Source organism: Bidens hawaiensis, unplaced genomic scaffold (genome assembly GCF_021521415.1).
Source record: "Bidens hawaiensis isolate Kalapana, Puna unplaced genomic scaffold, B.hawaiensis_p1.1 tig00000237_1, whole genome shotgun sequence".
Classification (NCBI taxonomy): domain Eukaryota; kingdom Viridiplantae; phylum Streptophyta; class Magnoliopsida; order Asterales; family Asteraceae; genus Bidens; species Bidens hawaiensis.
Window position 1 is genome coordinate 3,126,278 of NW_027491021.1, and position 21,311 is coordinate 3,147,588.

General features: G+C 35.6%; 1 protein-coding gene and 2 long non-coding RNA genes across 4 annotated transcripts; all 3 read right to left on the bottom strand.

Moving 5' to 3' along the window:
* Nucleotides 1-29: 29 nt before the first annotated feature.
* Nucleotides 30-4,386, bottom strand: LOC143615050 (uncharacterized). 2 transcript variants are annotated; one of them, XM_077088318.1, is made up of 9 exons: nucleotides 3,898-4,386; nucleotides 3,458-3,605; nucleotides 3,047-3,124; nucleotides 1,646-2,006; nucleotides 1,447-1,559; nucleotides 1,183-1,347; nucleotides 960-1,084; nucleotides 483-575; nucleotides 30-408 (listed from the first exon to the last, which is right to left on the bottom strand). In XM_077088318.1, exons 1-9 carry the CDS (start codon nucleotides 3,972-3,974, stop codon nucleotides 249-251), a joined length of 1,320 nt encoding a protein of 439 aa, XP_076944433.1. In that variant the 5' UTR covers nucleotides 3,975-4,386; the 3' UTR covers nucleotides 30-248. The 2 variants fall into 2 exon arrangements, 1 of the variants encoding a protein (XP_076944433.1); XR_013150413.1 differs by having other exon boundaries at nucleotides 335-408; nucleotides 483-874.
* A 4,532-nt stretch (nucleotides 4,387-8,918) lies between these two features.
* On the bottom strand, nucleotides 8,919-9,457 carry LOC143603662 (uncharacterized). Its single transcript, XR_013148112.1, has 3 exons — nucleotides 9,402-9,457; nucleotides 9,103-9,175; nucleotides 8,919-9,034 (listed from the first exon to the last, which is right to left on the bottom strand). It is a non-coding gene; the product is annotated as an uncharacterized LOC143603662 (long non-coding RNA).
* Nucleotides 9,458-9,731: 274 nt separating this feature from the next.
* On the bottom strand, nucleotides 9,732-10,345 carry LOC143603723 (uncharacterized). The gene is made up of 3 exons (XR_013148128.1): nucleotides 10,296-10,345; nucleotides 10,084-10,151; nucleotides 9,732-9,998 (listed from the first exon to the last, which is right to left on the bottom strand). It is a non-coding gene; the product is annotated as an uncharacterized LOC143603723 (long non-coding RNA).
* Nucleotides 10,346-21,311: the final 10,966 nt, after the last annotated feature.

The following is a 21,311-nucleotide window of genomic DNA, read 5'->3' on the forward strand; positions in this document are numbered from 1 at the left end:
ATCATTTTTATAAAAACAACTAAAAACAAATGTAACAAACAACACTAATGAATACGACTGCAATACAAGACTTTTGCTATTTCAAATGTTGATTAATAAAATCAGATGATCCAATAACCATGGCTGAAGCCAAGTAGCAAACCTACAGATTGCAGGAGTCAAAAACAAGCCACCAGCTACAAGATCACCTCATTAATCTCGAATACTGAAAACTCAAATCGAACAATACAACATATGTGTTTTTGATTTTAAGGAACCGCCATTCGCCCTTTATGTCCCAATGATTTCCACGACGACTCAAGCCTCAACAAATGCAACTTTTCCACAAAAGGTTCCAAGATCTCCGCCTCTTCTTCAGGTGCAAAGGCCATGCAAATACTTAGTTCTTGGACCGCCTCTCCATATTCCCTGCCATTTACAACAAAAGATCAAAAACCAAAGCATACGCGCGCGTTGGATTTGGTGGGAGAGGGGTCTCATACCTGTTGAAGTACAACAACATGCCATGATCTCTTCTTAATGCCCAATTATGAGGCTGTAATATCAGCAGCTTCTCGGACGCAATGATAGCCAGCCTAGTGCATAACAACAGATGCAACATGCCAAACACAAGAAACCAACTGATAAGGGTACAAGAAATATACTTGATCATATAAAGATTCCAAATCTACTTATAAAGATTCCATTAATGGACTAATTTTGCACATTTAAGCTCAAAATGAGTTCAAGAATGGACGCTTTGCATGTTTATAGTGGATTTTATATTAAAAGTTATGATCTTTTTGTTTCTTTTTTAATATTAGAAAGTGGGATTATCGGGCATTGGTCACAGTTTAACAAAATCTCCTGTCAATTCTCATGTCAGTCTTGAAACCTGTATGAAAAAGAAACAGGTGCCTAAAGAATTAGTGAAATGGTAGCGCGATACCAGGGGCATATAAGTAATTTGACATATTTACCTTAGATCTTGAGGACGCAACAACAGTATGCTTGAAGCATCAGTATTATCATCATCAACGGGTCGGAGTGGAGAAGTCAACATTAACCCGCGATTCATTCTTGACGCACGTTTCCAATGAAGCCTCTAAAGAAAGAAAAAAGGAATCAAGATAGTAAAGGTCAAATAGTCAAGAAGTCAAAGCATTTTAGAGTAATTGTATATAATTAAGTTGAATTTCTTACAATCAAATTAGCAAGATAAATCCCAATAATATCCCGGTTTGTAGCAATATCAAGTCCCAGAAGTGAACTGCTGTTTAAATCTGATGCCTTTGACTTTGGGTTTTCAACACACCGCCCGTTGACTATCCCGAATAAGCTTTGACCCGAATTTACCTTAAAAAGCTCCTGTTTAAAAAATTATCAATTTTAAAACTGACTATTTGACCCTCAATAAACTGGTAATCAAATTTATCCTAACTTTCAAAGTCTGTCAAATTATCTAACCTCAGGATTTCCTGTCTCCGGCCAGATCAAAAAATCTTCCCCGACACGCGATCCAACAATAGTCAAACTAAGTATTCTACAAACTTCAATGTAAATAATGCTAAGCAAAATTGCTGTCAAAAACATTACATAACTCTCATGTAAATATCTTAAATCAAGCAAAAGTTAAAAGCTTGCTAAAAAAGGAAAGATGGTTTACCACTGCCACATTTAGAACTTAAAACAGAATGCAAATAGGAACATTTGGAATCCACAATGTTTGACCTTTTGAAGCCCATTGAGTCAAACAGGACTTTGTTGACCGCCTCTAAAACTTCGGTCAAATGGCAACCAATGTCTCTAGATATCAGTTCAACCTCAACTTCTTTTGCAATGGCATCAAGTTCGGACAACCAGTCTTCAATTTTCTTTCCCGCCAAAAGCATCGGCTCTGTTTGACTTAAATCTTGACCATCGGATGACGATTTGGTACCCTCGCGCTCGTTTTGGAATGAATAAGCATCCATCTCACGGTTATAAGCAATAAATGCCTCGTCTTCAGCAGAAATATGCAACAAAGCCTGCAGAACACATTGACAATCAATAACTTATATTTGATTTTTTTGACAAATTGGAGCCTTGAGTAAAGGGTCAAAACGAATGATTGACAGATTTTTTGTCTCAACATGTACTCGAGAAACTAAAACAGCTTGTGTTGAATATGATTATAAGAACTATATTATAACATTTATAATCTGATTTATTGATAAAACAAGTTAAAAATTATATGCTTTTAAATTCCGCTTTGGGCCGCTTTTGACCCGTTTGACATGTTTTGTATATTAATAGATAATTTTGATTTAAACAAAGTAGTGGAACATAACCCGAACCGACCATTCTCAAAGATAGATGAGCAACAATTAAAATATACATCCATTATCCAGTATCAAACATTAAACTAAACAGTTGACTTTTTAAAACATCATACTTGACTTTTTGTGGCAAAAACAATGAATTGTTTGCAACAAAAATACTAAGTATGAAACTTGAAAGTCAAAAAGACTCCATAAAGAGCAAGAAAGAATAGATTGCAGATCATTATCATGCTTATTTAGTGTAACAAGAAAGATAATGCCTTTGATTTCTAAGAGATGAATTCTTAATTAGGCAAAGATTTCAAGAAAATGGTAACCCGAATGAACGACAAAAAACTAGCATTAGACAAATAGAATACTACAGTTACATCACTAATCACTAAAAAGTTGGCCAATTTAGGTACAATTAGTTATAGAGAGTATTCAGGTACCAGAAAAGATAGCAATCATCAAAAGGTTGAGTAATTTAGGTAATATTTAAGTTTTAAAAGCCACATCAGGATTAAGATTTCACTCATGCACTCGTTCAAATTCAAGATTTACGTAAACGTCATCATTATCGGACCGAAAAGAGTCACATGTATCTATCTACACATTTGTGCAAATAGTCAAGAAATTTGATCCTAATTCAATGATGATGTCTTCAAATACTTAGTACATAAAAACAAACTTATGGGGCCCTGAAAGGATAATATTATTCATGATAGTGTCTTTTTGTACAAGCCAATAATTTGAGATAAAGCTACCTTAGCAAGGGATATATCTTTGTCTTTAGATTGGAAAGAAATTTCTTGTGTAAAATTTGCTCTTGCAGCTGTTAGAACCTGCAATTTTTCATGATCAAAATGTTAATCCCATTTTCATTAAAATAATTTACAGAAAAAAACAAGAAAGTTAAAGATTATTCATAAAAGGGTATTAAAAATGTTGAATTCCAATAATAAATTCCCAATTTCATTTAAACAAATTACAGAAAAAAACAAAAAAAGTTAAAAATTGCAGAAATTCATAAAAGGGTATAAAAAATGTTGAATTCCAATAATAATTTCCCAATTTCATTTAAAGAAATTACAGAAAGAAACAAGAAAATTAAAGTTTGCTGAAATTCATAAAAATGGTATTAAAATAAGACAAAAAAAAAAGACATGATTTCAGACCTCTTGGTAGAATTTGGGAGATGAATAACCACCAGTTTTGACCGGAGCAGCTGCAGCCAAGGGTGATAATAAGCTCAGCCGCCTCTTCTTATGCTTGATCACGGCGGTAGAAGTTGTGACATCTGTCAAATTCCGGCTAAACCCATACCTGATAATCACAAATTATCCCAAAATTAACTAAAATAACCAAAACCCTGATATAAATTTTGCAAATTTAACCAAAAAGATTAAACCCCATTTGTTAAAATCTTGAAATAACAAGAACCCAGATATAAATTTTGCAAATTTAGCCAAAAAGATTGGAACCCATTTGCTAAAATCTTGAAATAACCAAAACCCACATCTAAATTTTGCATATTAAACCAAAAAGATTGGAACCCATTTGCCAAAATCTTGAAACAACACCACCCAGTTAAAAAAAAGAAACTGAACAAAAGTACCTCAAAACAGGCCAATGAAACAGAGTACAAGTCATCTGTTGATGACAACAAGCCCCAGGTAATGATGCAAGCACCATACTTTCTTCAAGAAAGTGACAAAAAAGATTAAAATTTCACAAGAAGCAGCTGATGAAACACAAAGAAAAGATGACAAAAAAGTATCAGTTCAGTTGTATTCTTCAGCAGAAAAATGGGTACAACAAGAAGGGTTAGATGAAGAAGAAGATGATGCAGACATCAGATTACAAGACATCAAAGATGAGTGATTGCAGAAGTTGAAGTGAGAAGAAATGAGGGTGATTCTTGAAATATTACAAGAGTTTCCAAGATCCATGGATGATGGCAGTATTCAATGTTTTAGTATGTTTCTCACTCTATATAGATATACATATAGAGAGAGAAAGGATTAAAAGGGTGGGGTTTAGAGTTGTAGGATGATGAACATATAAGAGGGTGGTGGTGGTTGAGGGGATAGAAAGATTGGATATATATAGATGGAAAGGGGTAATGAGTATGGAAATTATTATCATGTAACTATTTTATATCAATCAAATATATATATTTGTTTATGCTTAAAAAAGATTTTAGTCTCCCTCCTTCAATAGTTTTAAATAATTTTTTAATATTTAGTAAAAAGTACTTGTAAATTTAATTTTATTTTCTAGCTTTTGGTGTATTAATAGGTAGTTTATATATATGGGTAGCTATTAAATGTAGTATTAAGTTATAATATGACTTAAAAGGTATTCTTTTGTTGACTTAATGAACTAAATGTTTTTAAAGTGATTAATAACTAGGTGGGATAGGAAACTAAAGCATTCTCATCCAAGCCCTCATATTATGTGAGGTGTGTTTTTATAATTTAGAGAGTGATTCAGGGTGTTGTGAGTGGGGAGTTTTTATATTTTAGAAAAAGTAGTGATTTTTCTATATATTTGAAAAGTTACTATTCATCCCCTATAATTTTTTAATATATTTTGAAAGTGGTTGTGAGTGAAAGAAAGAGAAAATGTAATGATAAAAGGTATAAAAATTATTATTTAATTGAAATGAAGAGAGAAAATAAAGTGAGTTTTAGTGTAATTTTTGGTTTGGAGATAGTGGGTGGGATGAGAATGCTCAAGAAAAAGAAAAACATGGATTGGAGAGGAATCATGATGTGATCAACTTGAATGTGGATTGAGTCACCGGTTAGCATCAAAAGTATAAATAGACTATCGAAACATAACATGTTCGGGTTAATTACATGCCAATAATTCTACACGAGTTTGTCTCTTTGGATCCTTATATAACTTAATGTATGTCAATGTGACCGTTACATGTGTCTTAAATACAAAAATGTTAAGTTAAATGTATCCTAATCTAAAAGTGTATAACATGTAAACTACACTTTACAATGCGTTTGTTTCTTTTTTTTCTTCAATTGGTATTTTAAACACCCACCCACTAAGCCACGGATCGGCCAATCCGCCGCATATTGGTTGGGTGTTTTGAAAACTTGTGTTTTTTTTGTCATTTTGTTGTCTTTTTTCATTATTTTATTGTTTGTTGTCTTTTTGTTGTCTTTTCTTTTCTTTTATTTCTTTTATTTCTTTTTTTTTTATATTATTAATCTTAAAAAAAATATTTTTTTAATATTTTTCATTCTAAACCAAGTTTCAGGTAAAACCGAGTAAAAGTCGAACTTCTCGTTAGAAAAAATGTGTTTTTTTTGTCATTTTTTTGTCTTTCGTTTATTATTTTTTTTGTTTTTTTGTTTTTGTTCTCTTTTTTGTATTTTTATTTCTTGATTTTGTTAGTTTTGTTTTTGTGTTAGGCCGTATGTAGTGGGCGGCGAAATAGGGCGAAAAGAAGAGATAGGGAGCACAAACACCCCCCTGGCGATTTTAGGGGCGATAGGGGGCGGGGGTTTTGTCGCCGTTAAATATTATTATATTAAAATATGACCGTTGGGCCCCAAACGATCATTTATAAAAAAACAAAATTAATTAAAACAATATATACATATATGCATATACTATACATCTTCTTCTCCAAACTCATATCCATTTCATACACTACACATAACCAAATTCTTCATAAATACAACAAAAATGAATCCTAGAAACCACTTGAACCACCCATTCCCTCCTTTCGGTCAATTCCATGGTTCGCAAAACCAACTGAACGTAAACATGTAATGGAACCCGAACACCCAAAACCAACCGAACCAAAACTATCAGTTTCCTTTTCCCGACCCGAACCTAAACATGTATGCCAACTACCTCATACCCCAAAACCTCATGTCGGCGTTCGGGTCTACCCAACCGGGGGAGCCGATTGCTCAACATGATCCATACAAGCAATGGACCGAAGAGGAGGAAGTAGCCCTCGCAAGGGCTTGGATCGTCATTTCAGAGGATCCCGACGTTGGTAAGTTTTTTAATATTAACTATTTATATAATTTTATATAGTGTTTATTAAAAATTTATACTAACTGTGACACGTGTTGCAATTCGCCTAATTTGTAGCCCCTCCTTAGTGCGGTGTAACCAATTTTTATTTTCAATATTTTTTTTGTTTTCAATCTATCGGTTTTCAAATTACAGCGAAACAACAATTTTAAAATTGAAACGAAACAACATAAACAAAACAAAAATTATATAATAATATTAAATACATAACACCGAGTTCGAAAAAAAGAAACAAAACACAAAAACAAATCTAAACTGCAACACCACTCGCGCCTTCGTCTCATCTGCGTGTGGTGGGCTTTTCCCCAGCATCATCGTCATCGTCGTTCTACCGTCGTGACATCTCGGATTTTTGTATTTGTATTCATTTATGTTTGCCCGACTCGAGACTGTAATTCGGAACTTTCTTATTAATAAAAACTTGTATTTATGAGTATTTAATTTTGTTTAATTCATTTTATATCCCCGTATTATTTAAACTCGTCAAACAATACTATTTAAATATATGAATTACTTCAATAAAACCAGTAGCTTAAACAAGTTTGAGAATTTTTATTAATTAAAGTCCCAAACTCGGGTTTAAGAGGATGTAAATCCACTCGATCTTGGTATTAAACCAAGGTTGGTTCCAAGACATCACAAACTTAAAATTTAAATAATATAAAATGAAACATAAATTAAAAATGTTAGGGAAATATTTTTGTTGATTTGAACAGTGACTAGCTCGTTAAAACGAGAAGTTTGACGTTTACTCGTTTTTTACCCGAAACTTGGTTTAAAATGAAAAATATTTAAAAAGTATTTTTTTTTAAAATTACTAATACAAAATCATAAACAAACAAAAGAAAAGAAATAAAAGAAAAGACAACAAAAAGACAAAAAAAATTAAAATAATGAAAAAAAACAACAAAAAGACAAAAAAACACATTTTTCTAAAAGACCCCACCGATGTGTGGCGGATTGGCTGATCCGCGGCTTAGTGTGTAGGTGTTTTTAATTTTGGGTGGTGTCTCTAGTAGGACCCTATTTTAAAGACATATTCCTGATTTAAAGGAGTACATGATTTCCGTGTAGTTACAATTTCAAACACTAAATCATTGTATGTCATAAAAAATAGACAAAATGGCAAAACATGTCATTTATGTTTTCTTGGTTTTTCAATAGTCGTCCTTTGGAAAACTTAATGACTGAAATCATATTCTGTGTTTTCAAAATGTTTCACATTACGTCCTTTTCCACTAACTCAGTTAGATTTTTTCGTTAACTTTGGTCATGTGCAAAGTATGTGAGGGCAGTGTTTGAAATTTACATATTTATTTATTAATTAGAAATAAATTAAATAAATATATTTTAAAAACAAACAACTCTCTCTCTCTCTCTCTACAATCCACATGCATCATCATCTTCTTCTCTGTCTCTCTAACATCGAAAACCATCACCACCCACCAAGCACCACATGCCACCGCCACCACTTGCCTTCGCAACCACCACTCTTCACCAGCCACAGCGACCACCAACCGAAAAGCCTCCCCGTTAAATCTCTCTACAATCCATATGATAACGCCTCACCAGAAAGCCAATCAGTTGTCGTAGGTGATCCAACAACTGCTCAAAACCAAAACCCAATAAAAAATCCAGAAGACAGAACCCAATAAAAAATCCGACATACTAATCGGTACCGGGCGTAAACCCGACCCAGATCCATCTTCATAAAACATCTCATATCCGGTATGCAGACAGCCACTTAAGACGATAACCGGGTCGACGGAGCTCCTACTATCAACAGTGTTATACATATCAGATGCCGGAAAATGGGTTCGGTGAGAGTCCGAAAGAGTGGGTTCGGGTTATGAATCTCTTCAATGAATCCTCCATTGCAATCGGAGCAAAAGACAGATTCGGTGAATCGGTCACATCTGTAGCACCAGTTGTGATATCCGTGGTGGTGGTGATAGGCGGAGATGGTGGTGGTTGCTGGACGTTGGTTGGTGGCAGGACAAGGCGGTGGCGGTGGTGGGATCTGTGTGGTGGTGGTGATAGGCGGAGATGGTGGTGGTTCGAGTTATGCACCACCGTCAATGGTTGTAGGTTCGGTGGTGCAGTTGTGGTGGTGGTCCGGTGGGTGTTGTGTAGAGAAGGAAAGGGAGTAGAGAGAGAAAGAAGAAGAGAAAGGGAGCGTGAGAGAGTATAAAAGGGGGGAAATGAGCTAGACCATGAAATTACGGATTTACCCTCATGTGCAGGTCATGTGATCAGAGTTAACGAAAAAATCTAACTGGGTTAGTAGGAAAGGGCGTAATGTGAAACATTTTGGAAACACAGAATATGATTTTAGTCATTAAATTTTCCAAATGACGACTATTGAAAAACCATGAAAATATAAATGACCTGTTTTTCCATTTTGTCTAAAAAATATTATAGTAAATGTATCATAACTAGTAGGTTCGCGGCGGGGTGTGGATAATATTAACAAAAGGAGTTACACATCTGTGGCTTGCAAAATTAAATGTTTACATTGTAATCTAATAGCCCTTGCTTACATCATATTTGAGGGTCTTTTCAGGTGTAAAAATATGTGTAGTTACTAATCACAAAATATCATAGCTAGGTAGCCTTTTGAGACTGTTGATACTACCAAAGAAGACGTTTGTTAACTGCTGGTCTACTGCCACAATGCGGTTAACCTATTGTTGTATGTTGCACGTTAGTATCTGTTGTTTTGAAACAGATTATGTATTCAAAAAAGTGTTACCGTTTGAGTGTTGGTGTTGGGAAAATGGGTGCGGTAATGCTTGAAGTTATCTTCTATTTCTTTGATCCTTGATCTGCTAGACATTTAGAACATGCATTGTAATTAGATTTAGCAATGATAACATGATACAACTTACGATAGCCACAACTTAAAACTTTATTAAACAGTGGAGCACAATTGGTACAAAGCTTTATTCACAGGGCTTATAGTTGCTCCATTTGACTTATTAAGTAGCAGCCTAAAGAACTATAAGTACCATATTATGCCACATAACAAATGCAAAGAATAAATATAAGTACCGTTAAATTGTGAATAGTGATAGCTCACAAATAGTGATGGCGCATTCTCCTTTATCATGCATAAAAAAAACATGTGTATGAACAATAATTCAGCTCAAACTAAACGGATATAATAGAATTAGGTCATCAAATTAAATACGCCGTAATAAATAAGAATGAAGATGCGATAAACTCACCAAATCTGAGTCTAATAGAGAGAGACAATGAGGGCACCAAGGTGTGGCGAAACCGAGTTTTATGATGTGCTTGTGGGTACAGATTCCCTGTTTGTATACCTACCGAGCCCATCACATACCAACCTGCAATTTCACACAGTTACACAAACTGCGTGCATCGCGTAGGCTCATTAATTTTTACTCATGCATATTATCGCATAAATACCTGCACTGCATCTCCAAGTTCAAGATCCCTTTGCTTACCATTATCCAATGGATCATTTCTCATCAACCGCTGTAAACAATTTAACTAAAATTACCAACAATTCTGTTAAAAAAAGAGTAAAAATCGAATTGGGTATTGTTTGATACTTACATTCCTGTTAAGGAGTGGAGTCCTTTAACCTCCTAAACCACACATACCAATCATTATGGAATCTATCTGTCAATGTAGATATTATGAGCATCAAACAAAAATGTAACAACATATCAGACCACAAATCAAACAAAACAATACAATGTCATACACGAATACCCTAAAAACATTACCGAAAGATGAACCAACAGACGAACAGTTCATAGCCACACTTCGGATCTGCAAAAAACAAAGAACCTAAATTTTTATAAGACATAGGTTATTAGCAGAATATTCTTCGTAACACCTTCAAACAATACAATGATAAAACTTGTAATGAAACTATAATTTGTAAATGAATTATTATATTTTAAAGGTACTTACATTATATCTTCAGGCCACCAAACTTTAACTTTTGTACCAACCAAAGTTGCGTCATACTTAGTAGCATTAGATGCCTGAGAAAATTTCATATTCTTAACAGTTAGAAATTAATCTAAATGGTATTTTAAACTAAATTAATCCAATCTTACATTTGTAAAACACTACCAGACATGTTAGAGGCAGAAACACTTTCAAATATTATTTCAATTAGCCACGAAGCCTAGCTAATGAAGCATGTTGACTTTAATTTTCAACACATGTCGTCATCTTCTTTTTGGAGCAGGTAAGTGTTTTAAGTATACCATTTGTAAGCATTTGAATCAATTTTAGAGTATTCTTTTATTTTCCGTAATGTAATAATCAACTCCAAAGTTCTAATCCTCTAACATAATCATTCGATGAAATCCTAAAAAAGCTAACAAAAAACTAATCAAATTAACACAAACCTAATTCTAATCAAATTAACGAAAACCTTTAAAACAAAAGTAAAATTAACATAAATGACGATATCAGTCTAGGTTTTAATACCTCATGCCGACAGAAGATCGAACAACCCACTTCTCGTTGTTTTGACCGACACAACGGATGAAAGATCGGATTTACAGTTGACGCCGCCGCCACCATCGCCACCTAAGGCTTCGAAATCGAACCCAACAACAGTAGGGCGGCGACACCAGAACACCACACAACCGCAACCTAGGGTTCCGAGATGGAACCCGGCAACAAAAGGTGATGAAGAGAGTGCGTCAGCGAGTAGATCGATGATAATCTCGAAGGTTGATACTCATGAGAGGGAGAGAGAGAGAGAGAGAGAGAGAGAGTATGGAAAGTGAATGGAAGAACCTTACAGATAGAGAAGACAAAGAGGGGACAAACAAACGTACAAATTATTTAACAAAGTGTGCAAGCCATTAAGCAGAAAGAGATGGTACAAAAAAAATTGCATATAGTACATAACAATATGCAACAAACCAAGTGAATAGTGAATTGTAGAGACAAAGCAAATCTGATAATTGTTATATATATAATTTAAATGTGTGAATAATTTTCTGTGTAACACCCAATTTCAAACATTAAATCAATTAAATCTATATATATAATTTTCCAAGTAATAATTTTGAATTTCTTGTCATTTTACATTAATCAACTTATTAGTATTCTTATTATATTTTGACAGAATTACAGAAATTATCTTTTATGTTTGCACCAAATTTCAGTAGCTGTCATTTATCTTTATAAGTAACATAATTTGTACTTTACATTTCAAAATGTTACACCGTTTGTCCTTTTGGCCTAAATCAATTAGTTTTTCTCGTTAAGTTAGGTCATGTGCGTTGCACTTGAGGGCAAATTCGTCAATTTACCAATTTAATTATAAACATTTTAATAAACTAAAAAACAAATTATATATATATATATATATATATATATATATATATATAATTTAACCAACCCACCCCTGTCCCCTTCCTCCCTTACCTGCCACCGAGCTTCATCTTCGGCAAGCCACCGCCGCCGCCGTCTTCTCAGACAACGAAAACCATCTCCACTCCCACCATAAACCACCACCAACAATACCTAATATGAAATCAAAACACATAATATAGAATTTTGCTTTCTCAACTCGCTATCTCTCTCATCTTTCTCTCTATGAAGACAACCACAGTCTAGCCGCCGTCATCGCTGGAACACTGCTACGCCTCCACCATCGTTCGGCCACCATTATAATCCTTGCAGATTTGAAATATTGATGTGGGTCTGCTGCGTGAATTCTTAAAATTATAACTGATTGGAGATTTAAGCTTTGCACAAGATCATGTTTTAAATTTATAAAAGTGATTTCTACTAGAACTAAACACACACAAAATAGGCAAGTGTACCTATCGTATATGTAAGATAGTATTGGTAAGAACCAAGTATCGATCCGTGGACATAAATATTTCTAATAATGAATCTTCGTCTTACTTTAATCAGAGGGTTTAATCATTTTTTAGATTGACTTTTAAACTTTTTATAAAATGGAAATACTTATATATAATATATAGGTGACAAGAAGAGAAATTCTAAGTGAGTAATTCAATTATATGAAGGTTTACCATCTAATATCAAGAATCCACTCCATTATTCCTTGATGATTATTAAATAAACATGTGATGAACTTGTCATAAGAATATTTGATAGAATAGTCCATCATTTCTAAGTGAACATTTTCTATGACATAAAAGAAAGTAGCATGCGTATTTTAAATTCCATCCGTTCCTAATGTCATACTACCACGAGAATATCAATTTAAGTAGACAAGCAGTTTGGTATAGTAGAACGATTAGGATTGACTTTTATTTCTCAAATACCAATCCTAACAACTTCGAGTGATTGTAGTTAACTCACACAACCTCCCATTGGTTGATTTAATTAGGTTATAATTACACATTCCATTAACATATGATTTCTTTAACTAGCATGATAACCTAAGCAATCGTGTTAACAATGCTATTTCAGAATTATCAGAACTAGATAAATAGATCATAGCTTATATCTCATCATTTCTAAGTATATCATAAGGATCCATGTTTTATCTTGAATAAGGTATCAAAGTATTCTTTTTACCATTTCTAGTTTCCAAGAATATGAGTTAACATTAATGATTATAAATCATCAACTTTGATGTATTGAGTTAAAGTGATAAAACATTTTTTCATCAATGGAGAATTGTAAAATAACCATGTACTATACCAAACTAAACCACATGTTTCACATAATCATCAAGTAAAACAAAGTTTCTTCATAGATTATAGATGGTAATTGGATTTTAGCTCATAATGCGCATTGTTATGAATATAAAATGAGATGATGATAAAAAAACACATGGTTAAACTAAAACAATATAACCAAATGTGGATGAATCTCCCTTCTCAATGATGATGGATAATGGTGATGTTGATAGATGATGATGATAACCTCCATTCAAACTCCTCACAAGATCTTCAATATGAGTGTAATGTGGGTGTTTTTATAAGAGAACCCCGTTTAGAAATATACTTCAAGCACACCAAGTGAGTGCAACATAAGCCTCTATTTATAGGTTGTCTGGAGGGAGGAGCATGACCCCGTGCTTAATAAGGCACGACCCCGTGTCCACGTGTCCCAGTTGTATGTTGTCATATCGTACATGATGACTCACCACGGGGGTGTGCTTCTGGGGCACGCCCCCGCGCTTTTTATTGACATGCGCCTAAATTCATTTTGTCTTATTTGAAGGTGACAACGGCCCAGTGGTTGATGAGGCACGGCCCCGTGCTTTTGTCTTCAGTGTTTGTCATTTCTTGTAGATTTTTGTCTTTTCTTGTGATCAAATGCATGGGGGCGTGTTTCTTGGAGAATGGGGGCGTTTTTCTTGTCTTTCTTGTGTCTTATTCCGTTTTTCTTTGTCTTTTTGCTTGTTTCTTCGTTTGAGGTTTGGGTTTACCTGAATTTGAATTTTATTATGATAAGTAGCCTTCTGAGCTATGTTATTTGATAGAAGTTGCAGTTTTTAGAGATTATTTGATGCTGAAAAGATGTATAATTTTATATACATCAAACATCCCCACACTTGAACCTTGATTGTCCTCAAGCAAGCTACTTATAAATATTCTCTTAAATAGCAAGTTAGGACCATAGTTTCAGATATCCCCAAAAGAGTTTTAAGAAAATGGAAACAAAATAACCAACCTTAAATCATAGTAATATACGTAGTGATATATAAAAAGATAATTTGTTTTTATGAGCTTCTGTTTATGCAAAACGTCACGTTCTCACAATGTCACTCTCACTCTGTTTATATATCTGATCATACCTGTGATGTATGTATATGAACACTCTTAGTCATGATGTAACCTGTGAAAAATAAGCTTGTAACAAGTTCAAATCTCCACCTATGTGAAGGGTTGCATAGATCAAAAGGTAATTCGGGTTGGTTTGTCTGAATCGAGATTGGGGTTTTTGTGGTGGTTCAAGGGTTTCGGTTAATGAGGATGGTAAATACAAATTCTGTTGATTTCTTGGGAATCTTATAATGTCTTCATTGGTCAGATTTTTCTCCCGTTTGTGAAACTCATATTTATATATTTTTTTAAAACAAACCTAGTGATTCTTTTAAGGTCGGATCGTCAAGACCAGTTTTGTCGAGGATGTGAATCAGTTCTTCCTCAATCATGCTATGAACATAACTCTCAACTCTAGCGGATCCTTCGGCTTTGAGCCTAATAGCCCCCACCCTCGGTATATTCATGTTGAGACCGAGTTTGACTCTTTCTACATCTTCCTCCGTGGGACCACTTTCCGCATCCTAAGCATCGTTCATATCTTTTTGCTCTTCTTTTCATTGCGCTTTTGAAAACTCCACAAAATGGTGGCCTTTGTTCGTTTTGGCACCAATTTTTCCTCACCTCATTGCTCAAGAAAAAGATTCTCTCCCTAAGTTTTGGAGGAAACCTAGGTTTTGCGAAATGTATGCAGCAAAGGAAATTGAAATCGAAATAATGCATTTCCAGTTCTTTAGGGTCTGCCGGTAAAAGATCGTTGTTGTATTTTATCGGTTTGTGAGGGATAAAGTGGTAAGGTTTTGGTTTAGGGTTTCGTAATTTGGAGAATGATTTGAGAGGTTTGTAGTGATATTACCTTCTTCCTTATATAACGTTTCGTGCGGTCTTGAAATGACTATTTGTGACAAGTTCTAATTCACATGAAACATATGACTCACTCAAAGCTTCCGGAAAAATATTTATGGCATGAGGTTTATCTCACATTAACGAAGTGATTAGGTATAAACGCCATATTTTGCATATATTTATTCTCAATATTACAAAACTTCTTTTTACCTTTTCACTTTTTTTTTGTTATTATAGATTTTTAGTTTTAGGTTATTTGCAAAAACAATTTTCCTACAAAATTTTTTAGTGTAACAGAGAATTTTATAATTAGTTGATCAAGCAATTGGTCAAGTGATTCCCCTCCCACACTTGAATCTCACATTGTCCTCAATGTGAAAAGATTCATAAGAAGATTAAAATTCTAATTAAGTATGGTGGGTAAAATGGAGAGGTACTTCCCTATGGGTTAACGAAATTTCGACAGAGCGTCCCCTGTTTTTCATCCGTTTTCCTGTTTTGAACCTGTATAATATAAAACTGCAAACAACCACAAACAACCAATCATAATTCTACTGAAAATTGGGTATGGAATCATCCATAACCTGCACACACGAGCTAAATAAGTACCTTCTACGATGTCTTGGCACCCATGGCCATAAAAGGTATCCAACCAAACAAACAAACAAACAAACGACTGAATGTAAATTGTTCAAACAAGCATAATAATAATGTCATGAAAATACTACCACCTGAGCCCATACCCATGCCAGACTTACCATCGCCGCTGCTCGTCAGTTACTCGTGTCCGGGTCGAACGGTCCCCACTGCCTGCCCATGTGATATCCCAAACGGTCAATCTCTCGCCTCGTTTCTGCATATTCAGCTGCTCGCTGTGCGTCCGAGGCAGCAATTTGTAGTGTGATCATGTCAAACGAGGCGGTTGTGTTCGCTTGGAACTGGTTAATGAGCCTGTATATGCCCTCAAGTGAGTATCGTCTATCGTGTGACGAGCTAGGGCCGGCCCTTGATGAAGATGGGCCTCCATGCTGGTGGTAAGTATGGTGGCGGGTCTGTGGAGGTGGCGATCCTCCTTTCCTCTCGGGATCGTCCTGGATCATCATGTCGGCAGGGTCCTCGGGATCCCAGACCTGATTATAGGCATCATGAAATCTCCACACTTCCGGGTCTCTGCCGATCTGCTGGGCCATCTACATGTTGATACAAAAACCAAGGTTAAGAGCAATCGGGTCTGGGCTAAGGGTTCCTTCTCTGTCTACATGGTAAGCTTTATACAGCTTATAGATCCATGGTCCACCAAAAATCAGGGTATTTCGGCTTTTCGCATTTGCATTCGTTGTGAACAGTTTATAGAACAAATAAGTGATGTTGCACGCTATGTCGGACTTCATGCAATACAGGCCCATAAATCCCTCAAGTTCACAACCCCTTCACTTTGACCACGTGTTGTGACAGTGTGGCTGAGTAAGCGGTGAATGTATCTCATAAGTGGGTCGCGCAATGCCGTGCTCTTTGAGCTGCTTGCAATGTAGGTTTCATCCCCGTAGCTTAATAGTTCCCATGCTTGTACCCGTGCGTTTCCAACCTTTGTGTCTTCATCAGCATCTTCATCTACGAATGTTGTTGCGGCTGTGTACCGGATAGGGCTGTCTGTTTCATCACTTGTATAAATTCCCAAATCAATACCCAAATGAGTCATTGATGTCGTGTACCATGTTCCCCCCACACCTAAATTCCACGGCTTCTTCATCCCACATGTCCAAATTTTTTGTCTTAAAAGAGAAGAAGCTAAGAATTCCTTTGTTAACTAGGTAATAGCCTTCCCTTTTGACTAAAAAATTGTCGCCATGGCCCTTTCACAATAGTTTTATACCTGTTCTACTGATTAACTTGAATTAGTGTATCCTTGCAAGCATAAAAGTTCGGTTCTGGTAGGCGTTAGTTAAGGTAGGTCATTCGAGTTTGAGCTCTTTGATCCCTTTCAGTGCGTTCTGGGAAGACTAGGAATGCGTGTACATCGTCCCCATACTCGGCCATCTGGCAATTTATACCGAATTTAGTTGAATTTTAACAAAAAATTTGGAAAAGCTGGAACAGAGACAGAACCACGGTGCCGTGATTTTAAAAGCATGGCCCCATGTTTTACGACAGCACGATACCGTGCTTTTTGGAAGCTCGACCCCATGATGCGGGTCTTTTGGCAGTTTAACCTAATTCCTGATTTTGAGTTTTTGTTGACCAGCAGGGTGACCACGGATCGTGTTTTGTAAAGCACAGCCCATGTTTAAAGTCCTAAATCTACCACAAACAAGATTCGAACTTGCGATTCCAACCGGTTTAGACATGTTTTTCGGGTTTCAATTGTTTAAGAAATCATCCAAGATCCGAACCCGAATCGTTTTTCTTAACAAAACACAAGTGTAATCCTATCTAACAATTCATTATCCTAGATCTAAACAACTAACCCATCTAATTTTCGGGTTTTTACCCGATTTTATCAATTGGTGAGATTCGGGGTTATATTAAGACCTAAAAAGATGAATTTGAACATTAGATTCGATAAATTAACATACCTTTTGTTTGAATTCCAAGATTTGAGGCAAAGATTTGTGAAACTGGTGAAAGGTCGGCGGTTTTCGGTGTTAGAACGAAGTGGTGTTAGGGTTAAATGTTTGGAAATATTATTTTATTAATTTAAAAATCGTAACTGTTATGGACACAAAAGCACGGCCCCGTGCTTTGGAAGCACGGTACCGTGCGGCATGTAGCAGTCAGTTTCCTTTTTATTTGCTGTTTATTTGTCGAGCTGGTTCATTTTTAACTGATTTTTTAAGGATTTAAAGTTAAGATATAATTTAAAAGTCCTAAACTTCATTAAACATAAAACGCATAATTAAACATAATTAGAAAAGAAAAGTAAACAACAATCCCGAATCACGAAACATAAAACTAGCACGAGTAACTCCTAGCACGACAAAGTCTGGAATTCTAACGACCACCATTCCCGAACAAGTCTTTAATTGTAGTGTTTTTTAGGTGGTGTTTGTTTTTGAAGACAAAAATTGTCTGCAATCTGATTTCATCTTATTTAATGTCTGCAACTGAAGATGTGGTCCGAAGGTCTACAATCTGAAAATATAATACTGTTTGTTTTATAAACTGGATATCGTCTGCATAAGCTGAAAATTAGTTACATATCATATATATTACAGTAGATAAAAGTCATTTAACGTTTGTAGACTACTAAAATAATTGGTAGCGGTGTACGAACTATGGAAGTGGGTGGTGGTAGACGATTGTGGTAGGCGGTGAACGGTGGGTGGTGGTGATGAACGGTTGTGGTGCTTGGTGGTGGACGGTATGGTGGTCGACAATGGGTGGTGGTGGTGATGAACGGTGGTGGTGGGTGGTGGACTATGGTGGTGGTGGATGGTTGTGGCGGGTGGTGGTGGTGGTGGCGGGGTGGTGGTGGCGGCGGACGATGGGTGGTGGCGGTGGCGGGTAGTGGTGGCGACAGACGATGGGTGGTGGTGGTGGATGGTGATGGTAGTGGACGATGGTTGTGGCCGACGGGGGGGGGGGGGTGATGGTGAGTGGTTGACGGTGGTGGTGGCGAACAGTGGGTGGTGGTGGTGGAGTTGGACGATGGGTGGTGGTGGTGGTGGACGGTGGTAATGGCGGCAGACGGTGGTGGTGGGTGGTGGTGGTGGCGGACGGTGGTGGTGGTGGCGGAGGACGGTGGTGGCGGACGGTGGATGGTAGTGGTGGTGGCGAACGGTGGGTGGTGGTGGTGTTGGACATTGAGTGTTGGTACTTGGTATAATGTTAAGAAATGTGAAGAAGTGTAAAGATAGTGAAAAAAACGTATTCTTTAAGACCATAAAAGCAGTTTTCAGATCTTAAAAAAAAAAAATAAGCAGTCTTCAAGAGCTTATGCCTGCGCGCCTACAGACATGGGCTCCTTGCAGAGCTTATAAGCAAAAACAAATACAACCTTAGTATAATTATAGAGATAGGAATGAGGAACGGGTTGAGAAGGCTCTAATGGGAGATATATAACAATTTATTTGAATATTTGATATAAGATAACTATGTTTTATCATACATGCATGTAGCATTTATATAAACTAACTCAAATATGATAAAAAGTAAAAAAAAATGCAATGGTACGTACGTTGAAAAGGCTTAAAAATGAAAATTATTTAGTTTTCAAGGTAAAACAAATTTTTTTTTGTTTGTTTATTTTAAAACTTTTACTAAAGAAAAGAGTTTAAAATTGTTTTAAGGATAAATTCATATGCAGAAACATTTGTGATTAAAACTTACTTGTACAGCCATTATAACCATAAGTATTAAGTATTTAAATTTTATTTATACTTCCAACTTATTTTTCAATGCCATATATCTGTTTATTTAATAAACCATGCACTGATGCCTCAGGTGTGCGTGTGATGTGCGTGTGGCGAGATGATGGAGCATGCGAGTGAGCGTGCAAGTAAGTGATCTGGGTGTGTTGGCATCTCGCGGTCAACACTGTTAGCAACTTCGGCCCGGCCGCCCGGGCAAGAGCACCGGTGGCTACGATTCTCGGATTAAGTGTAAAATGGATATAAGACCAACGTAAAATGTGAAAAAAGCTGACGTAGGTGTCATTGTTGGACTTAATTGGATTGAGTAACATGAACATCGGTAATTTGTGAGAACTACTCACAACTCTTTTCAATATTATTAAAAACGAAAACCACATAAAATACAATAACCTTAACAATTTGATTTATACTAAAACTCTAAGTTGCTTAATAAGACTTCACACTAGACTTATACCAGGAAAACAAATAAACTAATTAAAACAAATTTATCATTAACTAACACATATCTCCTAACAATAAATTACCTATTTAATTTATACTCTAATATTTATCTTATTTATCTTCAAACTCTTTATTCAATTCACCCCTTTGTACTTCTCGCTGTTCATACTAAATCCTTGTTTATATGTGAAATTAAGATTATATCATTCAGCCAAGTGCATGGTAAAGTTGTTCACATTTCACACTCAAGAACATGTGTTGTATAATGTAAAATGTGATGAAGTGAGGGAACTTAAAAAAAATTAATGAAATGATGATGTAACATTGTCTAATTGGCTTGAAGAACAATTGTTTTCACTAGATCGTGGAGGCTTTCACCAAAAAGTAGGGCATCAACGCCCCTTTCACCATGCATATGTAATGGTGTTCATGTCTCATTTGATGGCTTGACAGGTGAAACGCCCTGAAACCTAGGGGTCTAAGTAGTTGAGTTAGCATATACAACATGGTTCTTAAACTTAGGAAATTCCATTAAACATGCAGCGGAAATACGTTAATTACAAAAACTTTGTCCATCACCTGGATTACAAATCAATAACTTCGACATAACTATCTTAAAAAATAAACATAAACATGATGCCAGTCTTGGATAGGGTAGCCTCTTCCAATGTCATCATGCCCAACTATCATCATGAGAACCTACATTTAAGCTAGTGTGTTTAATAAAATTCAGTTTCACTAAGTGAGTTCTAGTTTCTATAAACATGTAAGTAAAGAGGATCATTCATATAAACATTAAACTCTACTTCATAATATATCATGACATAATAGAATCATCGCATAACATAAGTAATGCACACCATAAGGCATACAACGTTTAAACATACCAGACCTTCATCACAATTTCATGTGTTAACGCTAATACCTAGATCTGTTTAATACACTTACACACTTGAATGATCGTCACCATGCCTGGTATCCATAACTAGACAATATCCGGTATACATAACTGGACCACAACCGATATCCATAACTAGACCATAACCTAAAGTCCTTACTAGACCTTAACATTGTTCTAGCATATAACGATACATCCAACTTATTTAGGAATGAAGCATAAAAGAAGTATTCGTGTGTAATTGTGTATGTCTAAAATCATCATGAACTTAACAACCTATACACTCTCATTTATACGGAGGTCGGGACGCAACCTGCAGTGACGGATCCAGTTTATTTAGTCAGTGGGTGCAAAAAAAAAGTTCAACCTAGTACTCATCAATTCAAACTAAAGCAAGTCAAGCCAAAATGGGTTGGGTCAAACCGAAACGTGTCAGAGTAGAAAAATTACATTAAACAAACTACGTATAGAAATGTAAACAATAAATTTCATTAAAGATAAACAATATACATATTACAATTGACCTCAACGTGATTTCATCTTTAAAAACGGTCAATTACAACTTAATTTGTAATAGTTAAAAGTGCTTTTTTTTCAACACTACAAATTACAAAAGCATTCAAAAAATCTTCACCAATCCGATTATGTAAATTTGTCT